Source organism: Gossypium arboreum, chromosome 3 (genome assembly GCF_025698485.1).
Source record: "Gossypium arboreum isolate Shixiya-1 chromosome 3, ASM2569848v2, whole genome shotgun sequence".
In the NCBI taxonomy this organism is placed as follows: Eukaryota; Viridiplantae; Streptophyta; class Magnoliopsida; order Malvales; family Malvaceae; genus Gossypium; species Gossypium arboreum.
In genome coordinates, this window is record NC_069072.1 from 125,431,751 (window position 1) to 125,459,509 (window position 27,759).

Genomic DNA, 27,759 nt, shown 5'->3' on the forward strand with positions numbered 1-27,759 from the left:
GAAGAAGAAAGAAAAGCATCCATGGCTATTTAGGGTTCGACTACTATCAAGCTCAATTGTAAGTTCATTTTCATTTGGTTTTTGATGATTTTTATATTTTTGAGATCGTTGCTTCATATTCTAGCTAGCCCATACTTTAATTTTCAAATTTGATGATGAATTTGTGATTTACCATTGTTGATAGCTTGATGTTTTGTTGTTTGATGATAAAAAAATAAATATTTGTTGTTAGATTATCATAGCTTATTAAGTGATTTTTGATAAAAATGCTTATTAAGGATTAAATTGTAAAATTTGTAAATTGAGGGGTCAAATGTGAAATAAATAAAATTAATGGGCTGCTAGGGACCTAGGGAGAATTCAGCCTAACATGAGTTTATTGAAAATTTGTGTATTTTGTGTTGTTTTGAAATAGGGACTAAATTGAAAAAATGTGAAATATTAGGGGCTAAAGTGAAAAATTCCCATTTATGTGTTCTGAATGAAAATATAATGAATATATAATTAAATAAGTTAAATTTGTATTAATTTAGATCAAGAAAGGAAGAAATCGAATTTGGATCGGGAGAAGTCGAAAATTGTTGAATAGTCGTTCCGGTCCGTTCATTCCGTACGAGGTAAGTTCATAAGTAAATAAATGTTGTTAAATTCGAATATATATGTATTATATGTGCCGAATTGAATTGTAATTAAATATATGTATGTGCTGAATTGAATTAAGCATTGGAGAACTTGTTACGAGCTTGAATTGATTGAATTACGATGTCTAAAAGCCTTGTACGAACCATAGGAATAGTATAGGATACGTATATCATGACATTAGGACTTTCGATGTGGGAAACATGTAAGACCATGTCTGGGACATTGGCATCATATATGATTCGTGTAAGACCCTGTCTAGGAAAGTGTCATCGATATGTGATAGCATGTAAGACCATTATCCGGGATATGGCATTGTACGAGCTTATATGATTTCTGTGTATCCTTGTCAATTTTGAAAGGTTCAACGGGCAATGTCGAGTCGAGATCGGATGTGTAATTAAGCTAAATGATTCAGGTGTGTGTGAAGTTTATATATTCATGAAAGATTAAGGTAAGTATAGTACTTGATGTGGTAATATGAATTTTACATGATAAAAGGTGATTATATATGTATGTGATATTGGTTATATTCAGCCAACTAGAATTAAAATGTAAATGTTCTTTTGATGATTTATTTGCTTATGGCTTACAAAGCTTTTCAAGTTTACTTTGTGTGTTTACTCGATGTTTTATAGATTTTGGAAGCTATCTACTAGCTTGGGGATCGTCTTGGAACATCGTCACACTATCGATCGCTATTGCGGTACTTTGAAAGCTTGTACTTTTGACAAATGGCATGTATAGGCTTGTTTGGATATGGTTGGTTTTGAAATTTTATATATATAGCCATGCGAAAATGGCTTGATCATGATGTTAATGTTTGTGTATATTCGATCATGTTATAAGCTTATTTTGGAAGTATGTTTCATGGTATATATGTATGATGTATTGGTTATACAATTCGGTTATGTGATGTTAATGTGGTGATGGATATGTTTTGATTATGATAAGGTTATATTAACTAAGTTATAAAAATATTATTGATTGTATATTGGTTGATTAGGTACATTTTTAAATGGAAAATGATGAATATGTTTTAGGTATGTTTGTTTGTCTTTTAGGTAGTTAATAAGTAATATGTTTATTTAATTATTTGATTATAAGGTGATAGCTTGGAATTGAGTTGTGAAATTGATTGGATTTTTGTGGCTAATTTGATAGCCGAATAGATGATAAATGAATTGATATGATATTAGCATATGGAATAGGTTTGTTTTAGTTTAGCATTTGTGTTCAAAAGAAAATGGTTATGAGTGCTATATTGAAATGCGTATAATTTGGTAATAATGATATTTAGTAATGTTTGTCTTTGAATTATGTATGTATGTTTAATAAACCGTGTGGGATAGCTTAACTTAGATTAATGTACGATTGTGCATGATATATGTGAGTTGGTATGTTTATTAAATAGCTAATGGAATTAGATAGCTACGGTTTGATATTTGTGTTTAGAAATGGTTTAGTTTTTTTTTTAGGATGATATGCGCCTAATATGTTAGCATTAAAAGTATGTTCGGCCATGCTGTAATGTTACAAATGTCGCATATGTGAATGGACATTAAGCAGTGTAATATGGTTTAATTTGTTTTAATATGCGCATGTGCAGAAGTTATGAAATGATATGTTTGATATATATCTAATGAAATAGATGTATTGACATGTATTCGATATATGAAATGTAATGATATATGCTTGAATATATTTTAAGTATGCGAATGCCATTAATGTTAAAGTCATATGGTTCGAATATTATATTTATTAAGTACAAATAACATGACTTTGATGCATGTTAGTTGATTTTAATATGTGATTAAATAGATGATATTAATATGTTTGAACTTTGGAGCATAGTTTGTATATGTAACATGATGAATATAGCATGTTTGATTTTAATTGACTATATATTAAAAATTGTGTGAACTTGGCTTGATGTATGAAAATTTGGTTCGAATATTTGTAAAGAAATTTATGTCTTTGAACATGAAATGAATTATATGAGCAAGCTGCATTGTGTTTCATCAGGTAATGCCCCGTAATCCTAACCCGACGACGGATACGGGTTAGAGGTGTTACAAACTTAGACTAGATGGGTCAATACAGAGGTATAACGCAAGACTAATTGTAAAAAGATTCCCTTAAAAAATTGGAATAAATTATTTTGATACAGACTCTTCTGTAACTAAGATCTCAATCATTTGTGTTTCGTTTGCTTTAGCTTCCATTCACAATTTGTTGGTATATTAGATGGATGTGAGAACAATGTTCTTGAATGGTGATTTGGATGAGGAGATCTATATGGAGCAACCTCTAGGTTTTGTGGCACCTAGCATGGAAGATAAAGTTTGCAGATTCAAAAAATCTTTCTATTGTCTCAAACAAGCTCCAAAGCAACGGTATGAGAAATTTCAAAAGATTATTCTTAGTTTTGGTTTTATCGTTAATGGTGCAAATACCTATATATATCTAAGATGTTTGGTTATAATTGTGTCATCATAAGCCTTTATGTGGATGTCATGTTAATTTTCATTACCAACATTGAAGTCATTAATAAAACCAAAAATTTCTTATCTATCGAGTTTGATTGATTGATGTGGGAGAGGTAGATGTAATCTTCGGAGTTAAGGTTACTAAATCAGAAAAGGGATTTGCTTTAAACCAATCTCATTATACAGAAAAAATGCTAAAGAAGTTTAGTAACTTTTATGTAATCCTTGTGAAAAATCCTTTTAATTCTAGCATACAATTGATAAAGAATAAATGAAATAGTGTTTCCCAAATAGAGTATGCTAAATTTATTGGAATTCTTATGTTCTTGATGAACTATACTCGACCTAGTATTGCTTATGCAATCAATAGACTAAGTAGATATTCCCATAATCCTAGCAATGAGCACTAGAATGCTCTAAAGCGTTTGCTTAAATACCTTAAAGGTACTATAACTTGGGAGTTGGAAATTTTCAAATACTTTACAATCCTAGAGGGATTTGTGATGCAAATTAAGTAACTAGTAATGATAAAGTTAGCTTTACAAGTGAGTATGTTATTACTTTGGGTGGAGCAACTATTTCTTGAAAATATATTAAACAGACTTGTATTGCACGCTCCACGATGGAGTCATAGTTTATAACTCTTAACTTAACTGTGCAAGAGACTGAGTGGCTTAGGAATTCACTTGCAGAGATTCTTTTATGGGAAAAATCGGCACCTCCTGTATCTCTATTATGTGACTTATAAGCCGCAATTTGCGTTGCTAAGAGCCAATCTTGCAATGGTAAAAAAAGCATATTCAAATAAGACATGAATCTGTGAGACATTTAATAAAGAATTGAATACTTGCTTTAAAGTACGTGATGTCTGAAAGGAGCCTAGTTGATCCACTAACCAAAGGGTTAAGTAGGAAAATGGTTTTTAATTCGTTGAAGGGGATGTGTCTTAAACCCAGTGGCTGAAGAATTCATGACGGATGCCTAACTTAGTTTTCTAAGTTCAATGTGGTCAAACGAAACCATGGAAATACTCACAGTGTGCATTGTACCTATCCCTATGGCAAATGATGTACATGCATAAAGTTGAGTTCTTACTCTTAATGAATTCATATCCTAGAGTTTGGGTGGTCCTATTGAGACGAACTTGATGAATTCACTAACATGTGAGGTTGAGTTTCTTACTCTTAATAAGTTAATATCCCAAAGTTTGGGTGGTCCTATTGAGACTGACTTGATGAATTCACCGAACTTAAATTTGAGAGGATGAGCTTAATAAAATTCTCTTAATGATTTCATAGTCCTTATTCGGGTGGTCTATATTGAGATAGACATGATGAAATCACCTACATAAGTGTGAAAAACTAGCCATCTTCTATGAAAGACATTGGGCAATCTTTCTAGAGCACTTATCAACATCCCAAGGTATAGTGGCTAAAACTTGTTGATCTATCGCGGAACATCAATTGGTTCTGAGATTAGTCGTGTGTCATGAGTTAACCTTTATCATAACAAGTTCAAGATTTGCTCACTTGTTAAAGAGAAGAATCATTTATTTCACTATGTGCTAGTTCAAATCCACAAGATATTAATGCTTAAGCGGCTAAGTTCGCTGTTGTTCTTCTCATGTTTTACCTTTTTTCTCATGTTTACAAAAAAAATTCTAATTTTTTTGCACTAGTGGGGGAATGTTGGTAATGCAAAAGAAAAGGGCAATCTCACATTGGTTGGGAAAAGGCTTCTAAGAGGGTTTAAATATAATCTTGCTTCTTACCCTCTTTGAGTAATTGGAGCTAAAAGGCTAACATGTGTGTGTTGCTACCGCCTGGCTTAGTCTGTGTCCGTGTTAACACGTCCATCACCTAGCCTGATCCATTTTCATGTTAACACGTGTCTACGACACGTACCGCACGTGTTTTCTTTTCGATAAAAATTCTGTATTATTTTTTAGAAAATTATATTTGTATCCTATCCAAAGATCTGTCGCAGAAAAATCTAGTCAACAGAAAATATTTTTTTACTGTTACGGTATTTTAGGACATTTTCTCTACCAATTTTACCTTTTTTCCCTGCATTTTTACTACTTTGCCCTTCAGAAAACTGTATAAATAGGAGATCATTTCTCTCACCTTTTCACAACATAGTAAACAAGCAAACAACTTCTCTCATTTTTGCTCTCTAAAAATTCCAATATTTTACTAAATTACATTAGAGCGATACTCTGCATAAGAGATTAGATTTTAAGTGAGACCATTTATGACCCTTCCAATCTTTTCTGGGAATTGAACCTAGTGTGATTTATCCGGGTTTCTTCCAATTTATTTCTTGTTCTTATTTCCTGATTCATTTTGAGAAGAACAATAACAATTTTGTTTCACCTTTTTTATTCGGGTGTACGAATATAGAAGTACTATGTTAACCTTAGAGGGTAACGTCCATTACTTGATTATATCGATCGAGGTAAATTTACTTTTAAGGCAATGGTTTTTCCACGACACAATGATTACTTCATTATTTATTTACGCTCAATTTATTTTATCTAGTCAGTGCTAACTAGTTTGTTTTGCAGTAATTTTTTCCAATAAAATCAACTCAGAATTAACACTAATCATGGCATGTACCTTTAAACCCAATCTCAGGGCTCGGTTTAGTCCAAGAATCGGCTAAACTCTAGCTTTAATACCATTAAATGTAACACCCCACACCCGACCTGGTCATCGAATCTGAATGTGTGATGTCATGTTACGCTTTCAAAGCAACTTAAGCTATTTCATGACATAATCATAAAATTTAAATCATAATTATCATTCATAGTGTTTAGGATTCAATTCATCATGTTACAAGTTATGCAAGGTTAAATTTAGAGTTTGGCCTCAAATCCAAACTCAATTGTCAAATTTCAAAGTTATGTCTTGAGATAGAGGACTTATTGTCTCGAGATAGGCCTAATTTTATTTTAGGTATTTTTGTTTCGATGTTAACATGTCTTGAGACACTAGAGGCGGTGTCTCAAGGCAAGGTTCTTTATGTCTCGAGACCAACCTCCTCTGTTTCCTTAATTTTGCTTCGATGTTTAAATGTCTCGAAGCAAGGGGTTCTTGTCTTAAGACCCATAGCAGTGCAAAACTAATTTAGCTTCGAAGTTTATTTATCTCAAGACAAAGGCCACTTGTCTCAAAGCTTAAATAGGATTGTCTCGAGACTAGCTTGCCAAGTTTCGAGACACTAAGTATATAGATCAAAATATAAGGTAAATTTTGCTCTTATAGTCTCGAAACATGTTCATTCTATATTGAGACTCAATAATAAAATAGCTCTAGATGCACATTTTCAAGTGTCCAAACCATACCAAATGGTATCTTAAATATACCTAAAGTTTACACCAAATTAAGACCAGAAATTAAACACATGTAAACACAACCAAATATCATCAAATTATAACCATCAATGCAACATCATTCAACCAACTAATTTACATAAACAATCTTATATAAACTAGAATAATTATCTACTAATTTACGATTAAAATTCAACTTATGAGACCTTATAAGCCAATATACCAAATATATTAAAATGACCACTTAAGCAACATGCCCAAAACAACCTATTTACATGCCATTCCAACTCAAACACATATATAAACACAAAAGATATAGCAAAATGATTCCCGAGTTGAGTTGTTGAGAATGGATGCTTTGACACTTCCAACCTATGGAAATCCTCGTTTGGGACTTGCGCACGAAAATAAACAAATCATGCACTGAGTATCAAATACTCAGTAGTGCTAATATAATTTAAATTTATTTTATTAAAATAAACTAAAGTAAATATTTACATATATATATGTATAACAAGTATCAATTACATTAATATTTACTACTTTAACTCATCATATCATTTTTCCTACTTTCTTATTAATTTCACATTTCAATATCAATTCCATTGCTTATTCATTTTGGCTCTTATTATCCGATTATAGACATAAGAATGAATATTCAAATATATATATCGAGTAAGTCCATGATCTTCTGGTAATTAGGACTATTTTATTTTTTCATCCCAGGTTGCTTGACAATGATGACTTTTAATATTTGTTATATTCTACTATCACGGGTTGCTCAACAATGATGGTTTTAAGTAATTGTCTATACTGTTTATTCAACCATCCCAGATTGTGCGGCAATTATGGCTAGTAAATCACTATATCAGTGATCCTATAATATATGCCGACTATACCCGGACTATGTCTAATATTGATTAATGAGGCCTAATCATTTTTATCACCATTATCACAAAATTCAATATAGTATCAATTTCTCGATATTATATATACATTTATATCAAACATAAACATTCACACACACATATAAATCACAATTCAAGTATTCATACTTGAACCAACAACCATGATATCAAAAGTCATCATTTCATAGTTTTTTTTTTTAGAAAGATACGATTACCTCAACATTTGTTTCGTATTCAATTATAACAACTAATTAGTCTATGAACAAGTTATTAAAAGTGAATTATAGAAACAAAAACTGCAGTAATTATTCGATGTTTGCCTTTTTCTTCCCATTCATCTTTGACGTTTCAGCATTGTCTTTCACTACATTTGATAATATGGTTTCAAAACAATATCAGTTTCTCAATCAAATTCACATATTAATAGTAACTAAACATGACTATATTTTATTCATTTTAATCATTATAATTCCTATTAACCGAAATGCTCATAACTTTCAATTTTCCTGATTGAATTTAAAATCGACTTCATAAATATGACACAGGGACCTCCTATCATCATTATTTATTATAAGTCTTCAAAGCTTCCATCCTTTACAATTCAGTCCTTAACAATACATAATTAAGCAAATCATCTAAATTTAATTCAAACTCTATTTCATAATTTTTTATCATATTAGTAACTTATTTGAGCCATAAACTAACTAATTTCTAATCTCTTAACATTCAAATTCCTAAAACTCCAAACGATGGGAATTGAACCATAATTCCATTAATTCAATTATCAAACAAATGGGCATTAAGGATTTGGCATTAACAATTAAAAGTTTATCATTAATTCACGAAAAAAACTTATCAATTGTCTTAATTATGGATTTGCAATGGTAGGAAGCTTGAAAAAATGTTATTTCTTTTTGTTTTGATGGTTTAACCGAATAAGGAAAAAGAAAAAAAATAGTTTTTCTTTTTCATCCCACCATCTTCCATATATAGATTTACATGATTAACATGGTGTTTAGTTTAATTAACTTAGATAATTAACTAATTGAAAGTTTAGTAGACTTTAATATTGGTTAGTGTTAAATGATTATATGACTCTCACTTTAATATTACCATAAATTCACAATGATTTTGTGAAATTGTCATCTAAGACCTTGCTAAATTATAAATTATTTACACTTATTTCGCCATATAACAATTTACTCTTGTGCTATTTTTAATAACCGATTTATTTTATTCACATTCACTAATTCGACCCTTCAATTGCACATCCTACACTTATTTATTCCATTATAAGTTATTTAGTAATTGGATTCATTAAATTCAGTACAATATTGAATTTTCTGACACTGCTAAAAACTGGATCGTTACAATTTGAATCCAGATTTAATACCACCCATCATAATAATTTAGTTAAGACATGATTTAGCACCTAATCTATTCTCATTTATTTTACTTTGGTACTTAAAGCTTTTTTCCCCCTAATACTTAATTATAATTTTTGTCCCGATTTACCTTAAAATAAGTTGTCAATAAGAACATGACATGTCACATATTCTTATTGAATGCGGATAACATTTGAAATAAAATGAGATGAAAATAATAGTTTAAGAACATAAAATGTTTAAATACAAAAATAAAAAGGATATAATTTAAAAGTCCAATCATAACTTATGCCATAGTAATTATAAGGGTGATGTCACATTTGTTACCTGTGCTTTCACAAAATGTATAATGTAATACTTGTATTTTAAAAATATTCAGTGTGATACTTGAACTATTAAATGTGTTTTATTATGATACCAAGTGTTAACAACATTAGTAAATTACTAAATTAGGCAATAAAATTTCATACGTAGAATTGTTTTTCCGAATCATCTAGTCCAATTGGATAATACAACATTATGTGAAAGTTAAAAAAAAAGTATTTATTTATTTTATTAGCTATATGTTTAGTTATTTGTTTTTTAATTTAATCTAATTTTTATTTAATTTTTAAATAATATTATATTATCCATGTGGACTTAATGATTTAAAAAAATTCTGCGTGTCAAATTTTCATTAGCTGGTTTAGCAATTTACTAATAGTGCTAACATTAGGTACTATAATAAAATATATATTAATAATTCAAGTACCAGATTAAAAATTTTTAAAGCAGATGTGCCACATTCGTTATTTTATGAAAGTACGTATATTGTAATAAAACATATTGATAGTTTAGACATTGTAAAATAGAGGTGCCACATTAAATAATTTGAAAAATATGATACGAAATGTGTTATTATCCCATAAAGATATTAACTAACCAATGAAATCCAAAATTTAATTATTCAAATAGTGAACTTGTTAAATACATTCCCACGAGAGAGAGGTAAAAAGTCAAAGCATTAAAAGCAGGGGGAGACAAGGGATTTTTTTAAATCCACATAAAAACTAAAATAAAACAAAACAAAATCCAAAATCAAATCACCAAAAAAAAAAAAAAAATGAAGAAAGGGATGTCCCTCTAGAATTTCTTGACTTTAATCAGCCAAAACTCCCCCATTAGAGCCAAATCCAATCCAAGGGATTTTCTTCATAATTTCATTTTATTAAAAGAAAAATTAAGATAACGTAACATATCTTACTTTATAATCTCGGTAATCGTCACCATTAAAACCAAGTTTTGTTTAGAAAATCACAAAGTGACTCAAAGGGTCGGTGAAAGATAATGGCTCCACACCCACCTTTTAAACCATCTTCAATTGCTCCCCTGCCTCTTTCTTCTCCTTTCACCCAATTTTCTTACCAACCAAACATGTTTGATCCTACCAAAGAACTGCCCAAATCTTATGTCAGTTTATCGGATCACTTAACTGGAGGATTCAGTGATTGTAATGACAGTTATGATCGTGCCATGAACTACGGTCCCAAAGTGCAAAAAACTGCTCAAAACTACGCAAATTACAGCAGTTGGAACACCTTGGAAGGGAGGTTCGAAGTTGAAACATTGATGGCGGACGATGAGTCCGGAATTTCCAGTCCTCCTTTATGGAAATCTAGTCCTCAACATGAAAACAACGTTAATTACCGGTGTCTATCGCCATCGTCGAGAGCTCAAGCCATAGCTAGAGGCCAAAAGGAGCTTATGGAAATGGTTAGTAAAATGCCCGAGTCTTGTTACGAACTTTCGTTGAAAGATCTCGTGGAACATCAGCCTGTCGTTGTTGTGGAACCGAAGCAGGAGAGTTTCGCCCAAGGGAGAGGTTCAAATTCGATCGATGAACGCAAGTACAAGAACGAGAAGCAGAACAGTCAGAAACAGCAACTTAGTAGGAGTGGGAGCTTAGTAGATAATGGAGGGTTTCTTCTAAAAATGGTGTTTCCAGTTTCGTTAGGGTCTAAGAAAAAGAAGAAGATGAAGAAGAATAAGAGTAAGAAGAATGATCCTAACACGAATAGTAATTCAAAAGTTTCTCCAAAGCCGACTGTAGCAGATGCATCTGGTAAGACTGTAGATAAAGAATGGTGGAAGAAGAGATCGGGGTCGAGCGAGAGCGACAGCAGCGGATCGACTATAAAGAGTGGCAGCACCAAAAGCATCCGTAGCAGCAGCAGTGGCAGCGGCAGAAGCTACCGGAGCATCAGCACTACCAGCCGCAGGTATGTTACAACTTATTGCTCAATTCAAATGATCCTAAGTTTGCATATTAAATTTGTTAAACATTAGGGGAAGATCTAGGAATCAATAATCTCTGTATGTGTCACTGGCCTTCGTTGCTCACAGGCAGATTCCTATGTCTAAAATTGAAATGATTGTTCTTTTTTGTGCAATGCAGGCATAGGAGAAGTGGTTGCTTGGCTTTTATCTTCCCTAACAAAACCAAAGCATTGCGGTCAAAAGAGGCCAATCCTCAGAGTTGAGCCATCTTTAAAAGTGGCGTTCAACATGTAATTATCTTTTTCAAATAATGTTAAATGTTTAGGGTTCAGTTCATACAGGAGATTTGTTAAAGCAGAGAAATGCAGCTAAGACTGTATAATATTCAGAGATGCTAATTAAAGTGCTTTCTTTCTTTCCCTTTAAATTGAAGATGGATCAATGATTTTGCTTCCCCGAGATGCTGCATTTAATTATGAGGTTTGCTTGCAATGAGCACAACAACAAAAAGAAAATGATTAAAACAGCAGTACCAATGAAGTTTCATACCAAATTGGTGTCTCACACATTCTCAGATGAAAATATGATTTGTTTTGAAAATTCTCCAAATACATGAATAAAATTTATAAAAATATATATATATGACTGCAAAAAGGTATTGCTAATGGAATTTCTTGATGCAATTGGGGCTTATCCATATTCGAACTTCAATATATAAACACATGAAGCTTTGGCCAATAATCTAAAAGAGTAAGTGATTAAAGCTGAATGTTGGAGCTTTGGGCAAAAAGCATTAACATCCATTTACATTCTCAACCAAGAAGTTATATATATTAGTTTTTACAGTTTCGTAAAGCACAATTTTTGGTCTTTTTCTTTGTGTGATGACCGTAACACATTGATAAAATCATCTACCAAAGACCACATAGCTAGTTCCCATGACCATGGAGCTTGATCACCAATATTATGGTCATTTGCTTCAATCTTGTACAACCCGCAACTCCATTCTCCTAGGGAAACAGCTCCACCTCTTTTTCCTCAAAAAGGGTATCCTTGGTTCCACTATTACAGTAGGAAATCGCCTCCTCCAAATGTATGCGCGGTGCGGTACTATGGCTGAGACTTGGAAACTGTTTGATGAAATGCCGCAGAGAAATTGTTTTTCTTGGAATACACTGATTGAAGGGTACATGAAATCTGGAAATAAAGAGAAGTCATTGGAGTTGTTCCAGTTGATGCCGCATAAAAATGATTTCTCCTGGAACTTAGTCATTTCCGGGTTTGCCAAAGCTGGCGAGTTAGAAGTTGCAGGGGCTTTGTTTGATGACATGCCTAGGAAAAATGGGTTTGCTTGCTATTCGATGATTCACGGTTACGCTCGGAATGGGGAAGCAAAAAAGGCTATTGAGCTGTTTACAGAATCGGGATCTTCGGGTGATGCATTTGTGTTGGCAACTGTTATTGGGGCATGCGTTGATTTGGGAGCTATAGAATATGGGAAGCAGATTCATGCACATATGTTGGTTGCGGGAATAGAGCTTGATCCAGTGTTGTGCAGTTCTCTGATAAACTTATATGGGAAATGTGGTGACTTGGATGGTGCAAGTCGTGTTTTGAATTTGATGACAGAACCGGATGATTTTTCTTTGTCTGCATTAATTTCTGGTTATGCAACCTGTGGCAGAATGACTGATGCAAGAAGAATATTTGATAGAAAAAGTGATCCATCTGTTGTTTTATGGAATTCTTTGATCTCAGGACATGTTTTGAACAATGAGGAAATTAAAGCATTAGCTGTCTTTAATAGGATGCGGGAAAAAGGGGTTCGGCAAGACTTTTCTTCGATTGCAGTTATTCTGAGGGCCTGCAGTAGTTTATACATTTTGGAACATGTCAAACAGATGCATGGTCATGCTCATAAAGTTGGTGCGATCTCTGATGTTATCGTAGCCAGCACTCTGATTGATTCTTACTCCAAGTTTGGATGGCCTAATGATGCTTGCAAGTTGTTTAGTGAGCTCGAAGCCTATGATACAATCTTGCTTAACTCTATGATCGCTGTGTATTCCAGCTGTGGAAGAATTGAAGATGCAAAGCAGATTTTCATGACAATGCCAAATAAAAGCCTGATATCATGGAATTCAATGATAGTAGGTCTGAGTCAAAATGGTTGTCCAGTTGAGGCATTAGATCTATTCTTCAAGATGAATAAATTAAACCTGAGAATCGACAAGTTTACTTTGGCTAGTGCCATCAGTGCCTGTGCTAGCATCTCCAGCATTGAACTTGGTGAACAAGTATTTGCTAAAGCTACTCACATTGGACTTGAATCTGATCAAATAATATCTACCTCCCTTGTTGATTTCTACTGCAAATGTGGTTTAGTTGAATATGGGCGAAAAATATTTGACACAATGACAAAATCAGATGAAATCTCTTGGAATTCCATGCTTATGGGTTATGCTACCAATGGTCATGGGTTTGAAGCATTGTTGTTGTTCAATGAAATGATAAATGCTGGTGTAGGGCCAACTAACGTAACATTTATAGCAGTCCTGTCTGCCTGTGATCATTGTGGACTTCTAGAGGAGGGACGAAAGTGGTTTAACTCAATGAAAAGGGACTATCATTATGATCCGGGGATAGAGCACTACTCTTGCATGGTTGATCTTTTTGCCCGTGTTGGTTGCCTTGAGGAAGCAATGAATCTCATAGGAGAAATGCCTTTTAAGGCGGATGCAAGTTTGTGGTTATCTGTTTTGAGAGGCTGTGTTGCGCATGGAGACAAAACTCTTGGAAAGGAGGTGGCAGAGCGGATTATCGAGCTTGATCCTGGAAACTCCAGTGCTTACGTACAGTTATCCAGCTTATTTGCTACCTCTGGTGAATGGGAAACATCAGCTATTGTTAGAAAGATAATGAGAGAAAAGCAAATTCAGAAGAATCCTGGTTTCAGTTGCGCTGACAGTTGAACAAGCATCTTCGTAGTGGCAACTGGCAACGGTTGTGTCGGGCTAGCTTCTTATACTTGCTTCACTCATCAAGTTCCACGGGGAGATAAAAGGTTTTTCTGTGATATTGTACTTGACTTGCTTGTAGGTATGTGTTCTGACAGGTTTTACTTAAGATTTGATTGTAATTGCTTTGATTTTTATCTCATTGCAATGAGCTGGTTTATAACTTTGGTTTCACTGCAGAATGCTGCATTCCCTTCTCCAGATAATCTCTAGTCCTCCATGATATACAATTGGATTAAAGAAAGCTCTTTTTGGGAATCCATTTTTCCTCTTAAGTGAAGATAAAAAAAGAAAGTAGTGAAGATATCTGAGTGTTAACTTCACAGATGCAGATTTTAACATGATTTGTCACCACTGGTGCCTGTTAGCAATATAGTTTCAGAGGTTAGTTCCCTTCATCTCTGCCTGGATGACCAAACTAAAACTCTTGGTTCATTTTGTTCCAGAACAGAGATTGGACCAAGCTACTAGTTTGGACTGAATTGGCTGTCCTGCACCAAGGTGGCTACAAACCCTAATCTTCCTCTATAGAAGTTGAGATTTAAGTATTTGAGTGTTTAGCATTGCTGTCAAAAAATACTTTTGAAAAATAAAATGTCCATTTTAAAATATTATTATTAAATAACAAATATGCATTTAAATAATATTTAAATTAGTTAATATTATTATATTTTAGTAAGAATATAAAATATTATTATAACTTCTTGTTAATATTTTAATATATAAAATATAAATTTTAAATATTTTAAGCGATAAATATTAATTATTTGTAAAATTTAATTAGAGTATATAAACTATATTTTAAATATTTAAATATAATTATTAAATATTTGTAATTAGTATTTTAAAATATTTTTTATTTTTAATTAATAATTTAAACACATTTGTAATTAAGTACTAAGAAAAAAAAGGGAAAGTACTATATTATTGGAGGGGTGAAAAAGTAATTAAGCACTAAAAATGCTTTTGGGGAGGAAAAGCTAAAAATTTTAGCTTCTTCTTTCCAGAAGTGCTTTTCAAAAGCACTTTTGAAAAGCTAAAAATTTCAGCCAAAAGCAGTTTGTTCTGCATAATTTTTCTTCCAGAAGTGCTTTTGAAACTAGAAGTGCTTTTGAAAAGCAATGCAGAACTGGCCCTTAGTCCTTATACTTTAAAAGTTAAAAATTCAATTCCCTTATTTTTTCAATTTAAAAATTCTAGTCCAATCATTATTACGATTGGTAGTTTCTATTTAAATTTGTCAACTTAAAATGTATATTCTCCATCAATCATAAGATAAGTTACACAAGAGCAGCTTAATCATTATCTCAAATTGACAAATTTTGATAAAAATGCTTACGAATTTAATAATAGACAGAGATTTTAAAATCAAAATAGTTGGAGGACTTAATTTCTAACTTTTTAAGTATAGGGACTAAATTTTGAATTTTTTTCAAAGTATAGGGACTAGCAACATATTTTAACTAAAAATAAACATGTGGCATTATAAATAATTCATAATAAGAATATTAAAATTTTCGGGGAAAAAAATTAGAGGTGTGCATGGGCCGGGCCGGGCCCAACTAAAAATTTAGGCCTGTTTGTCCAGTCCGGCCCGAAAAATAGGCCCAAAATTTTGTCCAAGCCCGACCCGAATAAAAATGTTAAAACTCGAGCTCAACTCGGCTGCCCATATTAATTTTTATATTAATTTTTCTATAATTTTAAAATATATATAAACCATCAAAATACTAAAACATCAAATTAATATTTCTCAATAAATTGAAAATAAATTTTAAAAATATGTATACTTAAATAACACTAAAATAAATACAACTTAACAAGTAAATGTTTCTAAAATAATAACAAAATTAACAAATGTCTTTAAAATAAAAAATTAACAATAAAATATGTTTTATACAATATCCAAACAATAACAATAAAATAGTAGTAACATTATAGTAAAATAATAGCAAAATAAGGAGAAAACAATAAGAAAATAATATTTAAAAAGATTTTTATTATGTAGTGAAATTAAATTGGACCGAGCCCCGGCCAAAAATGCCTTACTCGAGGCCCGGCTAATTTTTTAAACGGGTCTTATTTTTTTACTCAAACCCAATTTTCGAGTCTATACTTTTTACTCAAATCTTCTCACATTTTGGGTAAGTCTTTGGGCCTGTCCAGATGGCCCGCTCATGCACACCTCTAGAAAAAAATAAAAATATTAAAAATAACAGTAAACATTTATCAGTTTCTCAGCTTCTTTTGTAACACTTCGAAGCTTGCTTCGTATAAAGAAACATTTGCTCCATGCATGCGCCCTTTCCTAAAACCAATTTATTGGTCTCAGAAACCCACGCTTTCACATTGCAACAACCTTATAAACCATTGTTTATCCTTCAACTCCATTAAGTTTGCCCAAACTATCCATGCTCAGTTGATTAAATTCGGATTCAGTGGCACAACTTTTTTGGGTAATCGCTTTGTGGACCTTTACCTCAAAGTTGGCTCTTTTCATGATGTTTCCAAAGTGTTTGAGGAGATAAACGACAAAAATGTCATATCTTGGAACATTAGGTTGAATGGGTTGTTAAAGTTTGGTCATTTTAAGAAAGCATGTTCATTGTTTGACGAAATGCCCGAGAAAGATGTTGTTAGTTGGAACTCGATGATTTCGGGTTGTGGGTTGTTGGGATTTTGGGATCATGGCTTGGAAGTGTTTAAGCAAATGCAGAACTTTGGTGTTAGACCGAGTAAGTTCACGTTTTCAATTCTGACAACATTAGTGTCTTGTGCTAGACAAGGCAAGGAAATTCATTGTAACATGATTACGAGTGGTGTTTGTTTGTCCAATTTAGTGATCGGCAATTCGTTGATTGATATGTATGGTAAGCTTGGATTGGTACAGTATGCTTTTGGTGTGTTGTTAAGTATGGAAGAGGTGGATGTTGTGTCTTGGAATTCATTGATTTCGGGTTGTTGTAAGTCAGGTCATGAAGACTTGGCATTGAAACAGTTTGATCAAATGAGATTGTCTGGTTATTCCCCAGATGAATATACAATGTCCAAAGCGATTGCTATTTGTACTAATTTGAGAAATTTGGATAAGGGTAACCAAATATTTGCTCTATGTATCAAGATGGGGTTCATCTCGAATCCCATTGTTTCGAGTGCCATTATTGACCTTTTCTCGAAATGCAATGTATTGAAGGACTCGGTTAAGCATTTTGAAGAAGTGCAACGTTGGGATTCTCTGGTTTGCAATTCTATGATCTCAGGTTATGCTAGGCATGGCTTACAGGATGATGTTTTCTTACTTTTTTTGCTTGCTTTTAGGGAGGATTGTAGGCCTACTGAGTTCACTCTAAGTAGTATTCTAAGCTGTATAAATTTTCTTTCAGTTGAGCAAGGACCTCAAATCCATTCTTTGGTGATAAAATCTGGTTTTTTGTCGGAATTAATTGTTGCAACTTCACTTGTTGATATGTATACTAATATTGGATTAATTGACTCAGCAATGCAGGTTTTCTCTGAAATGCATGTAAAAGATCTAATATCTTGGAATACTTTAATTATGGGTTTGGCTCACAACGGCAGAGCTGTTGAGACATTGGAACTATTTAAAGAACTACTCAGAGAAGGTTTGGCACTGGATCGAATAACACTTTCTGGAATTCTATTAGCTTGCAGGTGTGGCGGTTTTGTTGATGTAGGAATGAGTATCTTTTCTTCAATGGAGGAAGAATTCGGAGTTACACCTCGTGATGAGCACTATGCATGTGTAATTGATATGCTCTGCCATGCTGGTAAATTCAAAGAAGCATTTGATACTTTAGAAACAATGCCTTTTGAACCTAGCTTTTTAGTTTGGAAATCACTAGCACTTGCTACTATGACTTACACCAGCCTGAACATCACTGAAACAATAGCCAAGAAGATGATAGAACAGAAACCACAGTCATCTTTACCCTATTCGGTGTTGAATCATGCATACGAGATGAGTGGTAAATGGGAAGGTATAATTCGAGTGAAGAAGGCCATGAAGCAGAGGTTGAAGAAAACCGTTGGATGCAGTTGGATTGGAACAAAAAAACATGTATTCATGTTCGAAGCTGATAGGTTACAGCACAAGGGAGGAAAAGATATATATTTAATATTGGAACTATTAACTTGGGAGTTGGAAGAAAATAGCAGTATTCATGTAGAGCTTGAGATAGAGGGTGCTGAGGGGTAAATTGGATAACCGAAGACTGTCTCTATTGTTCTTCAATTAACAGGTTAAAGAAGCACCCTTTGTATGATTATGGTTGTTTCATGCTTTTAACCCATTGAAGGATTTGTATATGTTTCTGTTTTGAACTTTTGATACAAGGTGATGAATAGCTATTATACAAGGAATAATCATACCATCAAATTGTTTACTTCATAGGATGTGCGATGGTGTGTTTCTTTTGAGCCTGTGTTGGTCATTTGGATGATGAGTTGCTGTCAGAAGATTAAAACATATTTGTCTTAATAAGGTGGTGAAAATCAAGTTTTTGTTTTGAAGAGCCACGAGTGTAGAATCTAGAATGGCAGGTGGATGATGATGAACCGTTGGTTTTGGGGGATGGAAAATGATATGAATGAGATGACTGTTCAACTTCAATTTAGCTTGAAACCCCCCCAACAACGGCGGAGCCCATTTGGATTCCCTTTCTATCTCCTTTCTGTTTGATTCACTTCTTGCATTTGGATTCTCTTTCTTTTAGTATTCCCATGATGGTGCCTTTCACTTGCAAACAAATTGTTAAACAACTCTCTTTTCATCCATGTCTATATTTAAAGGATTTTATTAGTTATCAATTGATTTGTTTACATTTAATGATCAATAATCCCAATGCTAAAAATGGGTCTAGCCAAAAACAAGCCAACGTTTTAATGAATCTGTTTGCAAGCTCTAAAAAGAAGAATTATTAAAATGATGAAATAAAAATAATGAGAACTCAGTCATATTATGAAAATTAAGTTGGTATATGGAATTCTCTCATTTATTTGAGTCTTGAATTTGTTAGTTGATGTGTGTGCCTTGTAAAGCAATTAGGTCGGCTGCCGGTACGGCGGTGGGGAAAGTTAAGCCAATTTTCATTCCAAGATCATCATTTCCTAATCTAAGCTGTGTGACAATATAGAAGCTTAGGTACTGTAGCTCATAATCGTTTAGAATTGATTGAACTGAGATAAGTACAGTTAATTAGAACCAACTTAATTGAATGAGTTAAAATCGTTATCCCATAATCCTTGAATTTAGGGGTGTTTTTAGTTTCTTAGAGTCCAAACCATCTTGAAATCCTATGTGCTGTTTTAATAATTAAATTAAAAATAAACTTGTTAGTATTCAATATGAATTAAAATAGTTACAGATTGCTACTAGCTGTAAAGAAATATTGGGAGGATGAAAGGAGGAATGTGAGGGTTTGTGAGGCCAAAATCTATAAATTGAAATTACCCCTTCCACAAACATAACCCCAAATTGTGCTGAGACTATAACTAGTTAATTAATTATACAATAACGAAGGACCAAAAAGAGTTAATTAGGTAACCTTCTCTATCAATGAAAACTACCACACTAGTCCCCCCAAAAAACTAGTTACCTTATTAATTGCGAGTTAATTCAGAAAATTGGAAAATCCCTTGTAATTTTGTATAAATATTTAATTTACTTGCATTTAAACATGTGGTGTTGGTATTGTATTTTTATGGCTACCTAAAGGAGGGAGGTCTACATTACACAAATTTTTGCTTTCACTCATTTCTAAATTTATCCATCTCTCTCTAACCACCATTTTTCTTTCAGATTAGCCCTTAAACATATAAAATTATAACAGAAAAGAAAGAAAAAGAAGAGCTTGTTGGAATTAGTATGGCGAGTTGGGGAAGAAGATCAAGTGGCATGGTTCATCATATCAAGGCACTTTCAAAGGTGGAACTGAGGGGCAAAGCAGGTGAAATGAAAGGAGGGTGGTGGAGATATCCCTTACAACCTGGAGTTGCTTCAGCTTTAGTCCCACGTTCATGGCCATGCGTTAATACTATGGCTTCCCTTTTCTTGGTTCAGCGTTTCAAATCCTCCCTACCTCAAAAACAAGTCGAAGACGACGACGACGACGATCAGGTACCTACTTACTATTTTTATTTTTATGCCCAAACTCATACTTTTATTAATCCCAACCTTAACTGTCTCATCCATTCATTAGATTTTCCGAATATGATTTTATAATGTATTTTTTGAATTTTGGCTGGCGAATTAACCAAAATAATTTTATACTTACGTATGATTAATAAATAAATTTAACTAAACTCAATTTTGAATAGTTTGATTACATCTCATGAATTCAGAATTAAAAATAAAAATTCGATCCAGTATTGAACTCTGAATCTCTCGTCGGTATTCAAGCTTACACACTACTGTAATTTGATTTAAGGGTTGGTTTGGTTTCTTCATTCTTTAATCACTGAGAGAGCGAGTTCGGACTTTGCACCTGAAAAAACTTTCGTAGAGCTGAACTACTTTTTTCCCCAATATGTAATGCCCGAATTCAATTTAAGTTATATTAAATTTTGGTTAAAATATGTTAATAGGTTCCTATATTTTTCATAATTTTGAAATTCATTTTATGTATTTTTATTTTAAAAAATTTAGTTATTTTATTTTTAAAATTTAAAATTCAGTTTCATGTTAATACAATTATTTTTTTTGTTAAATTTATTGGTGTGATTAAGGGCGTAGCCGAAGAGGGCTGACAGAGGTCCTGCCTCCTAAAATGGAAAATTTCTCATTTAGGTTCTTTAAATTTTTTAAAATTTTAAATTAGTAAAGGTAAAATTATACTTTGGCTCCCTAAAAATTATAAAATTTTGATTTAATCCTTTAAAAAATTATAAAGATATAAGCTATTCAAATGGTGAACTTGCATTTTCACTATCTTAAAAATTAAAATTTAATCTCGGCTCCCCCTAAAAACCATTTCTACCTTCGCCCCTAGGTGTAACATTTTAAAATAAAAGAAACACTCATATGATAACAATGTAACTAAAAAATAATGTTATAATGAAACAGAATTTAATAAAATAATTTTATTAGTGTTAACAATTGGACCTAAATATTTAGATTTGAAAAGTAAAGAGACTAAAATATTAGAAATAAAAGTACGACTAAACTCTAAATTTATAAAAAGTACGATAACTTATAGCATATTTTAATCTTAATTTTTATAATGTAATTTATACATTAAAAATTAAATATATAACATTAGATTATAGACATTAAAATATAAAATTAATAAAGAATAGATAAAATAATATATTTTTAAGCTTTTCTAAAATTGGCATTATACTTTCAACTACGTCAACTACCTCTACTTATATCCTTTTCAATGATAGTGACAAAATGCTGATGTTAAAATCAGGATCGTTGTTGATATGTTTGGGCCTTACGTTAAATAATAAATCGGATCCTTTTAAAAGTTTATAAAATGTAATATGATAAAATAATATGATATACTAGTAATTTCATTAAAATAATATATTTTATGACATTAAGGAATTATATATTTTCTAACAAAAAAATTTCATTCAATTTACTCTTATGTCATCAACTACAAAAATACAAAAATCATAAAATGGGTTCTACAAACATTTTGAGATGCAAAATCATTAATGATAACATCAACATCAATGTTTTTGAAAAATCCTTCTCTATTTTTTATTTTAAAATTAGTTACTACTAATAAAAAAGATAAAACTCAAAATTACATAAGAATTTTGGTCTAATGTGTAATGTTATACATGACAATTAATTGAGTATCTTTTTATTTTAAAATATCATACAAGTGAACTTATTACGAAAATTGGACGGAGTTAACAACTGAACTTGACTTTTAAAACATGAATATACAAAAAGTATAAGGATTTAAAAGTATAAGGATTAAATTTTAAATATACAAAAAGTATAAGGATTCAAATATACAAAAACCAATTATAAGTGGATATGGCGTGATGGTTATCACAATAAACCATAATTTTCGATTTTAATGTGTCAAAAATACAAATTTTATATTCAAGTAAGAAAAAAATATCTATTCATATTATTATTATTTAAGAATTTTACTTAACTATATGATGAATTAATCCAACCTCAATTTAATTGTGAACTTATCAAAAGATAATTATTTTATATATTGTTACTGGAGTAAAAAATTCTGTCTAGATTGATGTCATTTATTTTTAGAGTATAATAAAATAATAATTAAAAACATTTGACATTAGCTTAGATCTATTTGTTGAGTTTTTACTCCATTAATATTGGTCGGATAATTACCTGCTAAAACCTATTATTTATACCAAACAACAAATAATATTTAAGAATCTTTTTATTTAAAATAAATATTATTTTAAAGATATTTTATCTTTTAAGCCATTTTTTATTAATGAAATAAATATTTTTGATCTCCTTTTGTCTTTGGACCCTAGGGGCTACACCTCAAAACAGCCCTCAAAGCCGGCCTGGTTAAAATCCAACATAAACATTATATATATATATATATATATATATATATATATTAAAAGTTGAATTTGATGCTAACTTAATTTTTAGAATTCCTTAGTCTATATCTATAACTTTATATAAAAATTTTGATTAAATTTGATGTGAATTTGATGTCATGATTCAATCGAGTAAAAAATTCAAATCAAAACTTATTTTTCTTTAAAAAAAATCTAAAAATAACCTCATTTAGTAAAACCATTCAATTAGAAAAACTTCTTTATTCTTTTACTATTTTTAAAAATTATTATTTAAAAATATTTTTAATCAAATCAAATAACTATAAAATATAAAAAATTTGTTACTGTTTAGTGGATGGTAATTAATACTAAAAATTATATCACACAGTATATGAAAACTATACATTTAGAATATAGATTTGTGTTTCAAAATAAGATATAATAAATAATGAAATATATGATTTGAAGAAATCAATCAATAATAACAACGCATAAAATATGTAGGATATTAAAATGAAAAATTAGATTAAATTGTTTATCGTTGTATTGTCATCAATCTTGAGCCGATAGAGTTAACTTGTAACACCAATTCAGTCAAATATATTATTAATATGACTCGTGACATCAATTCATCAAGAGCTTAAATAATAGTAAGTATAGATATACAATTGATGGAGGTAATAAAGTGTGCATAATAAAATTAAAATGTATAAAAATATCAAAATAAAACTTTAATTGAGTGGTAAATTAAAATTTAATTAATACAATTGATGATGTGGGTTCAAATCCCAACATATGTATATTTTTATTAATTTTTAAAATAAAAATAAAATATTCTCAAATAATATAATTTAATTATTTTAATTACGAAAGAATATTTTTATAATTTTATTAACCATATTTTTATAATTTTATTAACCGAATTAGTACCCGATGACTTAACCAAGAGATTAAATAATAATATATATAGATTTTTAGATACACCAAAAGAAAGGGGTAGTGTATAGTAGCGTCTCCACACTAATAAATCAGTCAGAAAGAATGAACCAGATTGGAGCTAGAAACAGCAGGTATGGCCAAGTTAGTAGCTACCCTACACCATAGGCTAAAAATGGACCAAACTGCATAATAACGGATCCAAGCCATGTCACTTTTTGGAATTTTTCGTATTAAAACCAACATCATCCCTTCTTGATTCGCAATTATGCAGTTTGGAGACATTATCACTTCCACCACGCAAGAGAATTTCTTTTGTAGGACATTTTCCTCTCTACATATCTAGGAACAAAACCCTCCTTGTGAGCCCACCCTAGTTTAGGATTAGGATTAGAATTAGGGGCTGCATCTGCATGCAGACCTCCCCTACAGTCACAGCCTTCTCAACCTGTAAACTCTATCCATCCATCTGGACTTGAGTATTGGGTGAGTGAGTTCATCTATATCCAAGACCAGAGTTTGATATGCAGATTTAGTAATACTGTGTTGTGGTGAAGTGTCAGGGCGGAAAAATTGAAGTTTTCATAACAAGGTTTTGATAAATCAATTACGATGAGCGGGAAGAAGAGGTGAGCATTATGTTGATTTTTGGAGTTGATCGGACGCCGTCAAGCAGTGCTCAATGGTGGCGGTTGATGTTGAAACTATAGATAACCATTAAATTTTGGATTTGGATAATCTATGGTTTTGGTAATTTTTAATGCAAAGAGTAGAGAGACCAAGGTTTTACTAGAAAATGGGGGAGAAACCAAGAAAAGTATATGTTTTTATATAAATCTATGTGATTGAGAATGCCACATCAATATAAATTTATATAATTTAGATTAGATTCGATTACGCATTATTTATTCGATCAACTCAAAATTCATTCAAAATTGATAAGGTATAGAAAAATATTTTTTTAAAAACATAAAAATTAATTTTAAAAAATAGACTTATTTAAAATATGAGTCAAACTTAAGATTTATTATTCAAAGCCCTTGGTCTTGTCATCTTTTAAGTTTATGATATATATATTTTTTATTTTATATATTATGTAATTTATATCATAAGAAAATTAAATATATTATACTATAATGTAAATATTAAAAGATATGTTAAGTTGTGATTATTTAGTTTAATAAAGAAAAAATATCATTACTAACTATTAAATAAAAATAATTATATATGTTAAAATAAAATAATATAAGAAAGTTTAAATATGTTTGAATTAATCATATTTAAATACTAACAAATTTTGACAAAATTTAATATACTTATTTTGGATGACCTAGACTTAGACAACTATAAATAGCATTAATATATTGCACGTGATAAACGCGAATCTAGTTCAACTTAACTTATAAATAACTTTAATCTAGATTTATAAATGTAAGGTTACACGTATATTAAAATTTACCAACTCAATAGAACTTAATAAATGACGTTTTTATTTATTATGAAAATATATGAAATAATACCTTTAAAACAGAAATTTACTTTTTCGATAATTGTTTCAATCCAAATAAGTTGGTAGTTAATTAAAAAAAGTTCCAACACTCCATGAATTGCAAAAGTTTGGTAATGCCTTACACATAGAGGCAAATCCTTACGGGGACTCGCCCCAAAATTTTGAAAAATATTGATTTTTTTTGAAAATTTTAAATATTTTTAACTAAGCCTCAAAATTTTGAAAATTTTTATTATATTTTTTCATTTTGAAAATTTTAATTAATCTAAAATTTTTTAATCAAACCTTAATTTATTTCAAAATTTCTAATTAAACTCCTAAAATTTTTAAAATTTAGTAAGTTTTCCAAAACTTAATTCCAAAATTTGCCACTGTATGATTATTGAATTGTTGTTTAAGAGTTTTTTAAATATATATATAGTTACATTTACTTTAAGCAATTCTTGTTATCTTAAACTTGGGCAGGATTTAGATTTTCCAGGAGGAAAAGTTGCATGTACTTCAGAAATGAAGTTCATTTCAGGGTCTTATGATAAAAGAATACCTTGCTATCGAGTTCTTGGTGATGATGGAGAGCTAATCAAAGATGGTAGTGATTTTGAAAAGGTAAACCCAATTAACCCAATTAACACGATATGTTTAGTACACTTATTATAATTGCGTTCAAGATTTCTGACAAATTCAATATTTATTAAATTGATGTGAAAATGAAATGGATAGGTTAACAAAGAATTGGCAGTGAAAATGTACAGAGACATGGTTTGTCTGCAAATTATGGATACTTTCTTATATGAAGCACAAAGGCAAGGGCGAATATCGTTCTATATGACATCATTTGGTGAAGAAGCGGCTACCATATCATCCGCTGCTGCACTTACCAAAGATGATATTATCTTGCCTCAGTATCGGGAACAAGGAGTTCTTTTGTGGCGTGGTTTCACATTGCAAGAAATTGTCAACCAATGCTTTGGGAACAAGGATGATGGTGGGAAAGGTAGGCAGATGCCGGTTCATTACGGCTCAAGCAAGCACAACTTCGTCACTGTTTCATCCCCGATTGCGTAAGATTGCTCGGTTTTCGAACTACGAATCAATACAATGAAATTTCCACCATTGGTTTTCATGTCTGAGTGTTTGGTTGGATTTGTGGTTGACAGAACTCAGCTTCCTCAAGCTGCAGGCATGGCGTACTCTCTTAAGATGGATAAGAAAGACGCTTGCGTTGTCGCCTTTATCGGTGATGGCGGTACCAGCGAGGTTTTAAGGCTTGATCTTGTTGGTTATTTATTATTTTCTCACAATTGTTATTAATTATGAACTGCCCTTTTTTCTTCAGGGAGATTTTCATGCTGGTTTGAACTTTGCAGCAGTTATGGAAGCCCCGGTTATTTTTGTTTGTCGCAACAATGGCTGGGCCATTAGTACACCAACATCAGATCAATTTCGAAGTACGTTTCCATCAATTGTTTTAACTTAAAACACAACTTGAACCGTAGACTTGACGGAACGAAATCGGTCCTGTTTTGGCAGGCGACGGTGTTGTTGTTAAGGGCCAAGCTTATGGAATCCCAAGCATTCGAGTCGACGGTACTGATGCACTTGCTGTTTATAGCGCCATTCGTGCGGCTCGTAATATGGCTATAAATGAGCAACGACCGGTCCTAGTTGAGGTAACTTCATATCTGGTTAAATGAATGTCCGTCGATGTATCAAATAATAAATTTTTAATAACTGTTGCAGTCTCTTGCATATAGAGTTGGACACCATTCCACATCCGACGATTCCACCAAATATCGTTCTCTCAGTGAAATCGAGCACTGGAAAACGGGTCGAGACCCGGTAAATAGATTTAGAAAATGGGTTGAACTCAATGGTTGGTGGAGTGAAAGAGATGAAGCTGATCTCCGAAGTAGCATAAAGAAACAGGCAAGTATATACATATATGTTGAGAAGAAAATGGTGTATGCAAATGTAAATAATTCGAGCAATTTTTTCAATGCAGCTATTGAAAGCGATTCAAGTGGCGGAGGGAACGGAGAAACCACCGCTTACGGAGTTGTTCACGGATGTTTACGATCTTCCTCCATCTAACCTTGTCGAGCAAGAGAAACTACTGAGACAAACTGTCAATAAATATCCACACGATTTCCCGTCTGATGTTTCTCTCCACTAGATTAATGAAAACGTTAGCTGTTTAGACGCATAACTTATATATATATATATCCTGTTTAGAATTAAAATAAAGAAAATATGGATTCTGAATTATTATTTTCTTAAGGATTTATATCTTTCTTACTTCATTCTCTTTTAATTTATATCAGTAGCTTAGGTAGTCAAGTATTTGAAACAGGCATTTTAATATGAGTTTATCTTCAAAATAATTTTGTTATAACGATATTGTGTATTTATAATTATAGAGGTTGTAAAAAAAAAAAAAAAACTAGCGTAGTGGAAGCATAATCGAAGTTGAATAATGGATTATATGATTAAGTAATTAGTAAACTAGTAGGAAGGGAGAGTTGTAACGTCCCAAAAATTAGGGGTTATAATTCTTAAAGTTGTTAAAAATTGAAACATAGCATTATTGGTTAGAAGCTTATTAGAAAGTTATGAGAATTTAGGTTCAAATCTTATAAATTTGATTTCATCTTTTTATTTTTCTACACATATAGAACCTAGGTATCATGGTTTATATATTTATTTGTGTGTGTTTTGAGAATGAATGTGGGCATTAGCCAATGGTTAAGGTTGTTCCAATT

The 27,759-nt window shown here is 31.6% G+C and overlaps 4 protein-coding genes across 4 annotated transcripts; all 4 read left to right on the forward strand.

The window, feature by feature from the left end:
* The first annotated feature begins 9,996 nt into the window (after positions 1 to 9,996).
* LOC108474790 (uncharacterized) lies at positions 9,997 to 11,438 on the forward strand. The gene is made up of 2 exons (XM_017776806.2): positions 9,997 to 11,013; positions 11,190 to 11,438. Exons 1-2 carry the CDS (start codon positions 10,082 to 10,084, stop codon positions 11,272 to 11,274), a joined length of 1,017 nt encoding a protein of 338 aa, XP_017632295.1. The 5' UTR covers positions 9,997 to 10,081; the 3' UTR covers positions 11,275 to 11,438.
* A 125-nt stretch (positions 11,439 to 11,563) lies between these two features.
* LOC108475579 (putative pentatricopeptide repeat-containing protein At1g77010, mitochondrial) lies at positions 11,564 to 14,672 on the forward strand. Its single transcript, XM_017777559.2, has 2 exons — positions 11,564 to 14,110; positions 14,209 to 14,672. The coding sequence occupies exon 1, from the start codon at positions 11,950 to 11,952 to the stop codon at positions 13,981 to 13,983; it is 2,034 nt and encodes a 677-aa protein (XP_017633048.1). The 5' UTR covers positions 11,564 to 11,949; the 3' UTR covers positions 13,984 to 14,110; positions 14,209 to 14,672.
* Positions 14,673 to 16,202: 1,530 nt separating this feature from the next.
* Positions 16,203 to 18,796, forward strand: LOC108475535 (pentatricopeptide repeat-containing protein At1g43980, mitochondrial). The gene has a single exon (XM_053026371.1). The coding sequence runs from the start codon at positions 16,325 to 16,327 to the stop codon at positions 18,242 to 18,244; it is 1,920 nt and encodes a 639-aa protein (XP_052882331.1). The 5' UTR covers positions 16,203 to 16,324; the 3' UTR covers positions 18,245 to 18,796.
* Positions 18,797 to 19,700: 904 nt separating this feature from the next.
* On the forward strand, positions 19,701 to 27,347 carry LOC108475429 (2-oxoisovalerate dehydrogenase subunit alpha 1, mitochondrial-like). The gene is made up of 8 exons (XM_017777390.2): positions 19,701 to 20,164; positions 25,466 to 25,606; positions 25,721 to 26,061; positions 26,158 to 26,257; positions 26,337 to 26,448; positions 26,531 to 26,670; positions 26,741 to 26,926; positions 27,003 to 27,347. The coding sequence occupies exons 1-8, from the start codon at positions 19,913 to 19,915 to the stop codon at positions 27,171 to 27,173; spliced, it is 1,443 nt and encodes a 480-aa protein (XP_017632879.1). The 5' UTR covers positions 19,701 to 19,912; the 3' UTR covers positions 27,174 to 27,347.
* Positions 27,348 to 27,759: the final 412 nt, after the last annotated feature.

Bases quoted from the DNA above. Each gene is read 5' to 3' on its own strand.
- LOC108475429 (XM_017777390.2), top strand. From the start codon at position 19,913: ATGGCGAGTTGGGGAAGAAGATCAAGTGGCATGGTTCATCATATCAAG. The intron at 26,258-26,336 runs GTTTTAAGGCTT...TTTTTTCTTCAG, and splicing joins GTGATGGCGGTACCAGCGAG to GGAGATTTTCATGCTGGTTT. The intron at 26,449-26,530 runs GTACGTTTCCAT...CTGTTTTGGCAG, and splicing joins AACATCAGATCAATTTCGAA to GCGACGGTGTTGTTGTTAAG.
- LOC108475579 (XM_017777559.2), top strand. From the start codon at position 11,950: ATGACCATGGAGCTTGATCACCAATATTATGGTCATTTGCTTCAATCT.
- LOC108475535 (XM_053026371.1), top strand. From the start codon at position 16,325: ATGCGCCCTTTCCTAAAACCAATTTATTGGTCTCAGAAACCCACGCTT.
- LOC108474790 (XM_017776806.2), top strand. From the start codon at position 10,082: ATGGCTCCACACCCACCTTTTAAACCATCTTCAATTGCTCCCCTGCCT. The intron at 11,014-11,189 runs GTATGTTACAAC...TGTGCAATGCAG, and splicing joins ATCAGCACTACCAGCCGCAG to GCATAGGAGAAGTGGTTGCT.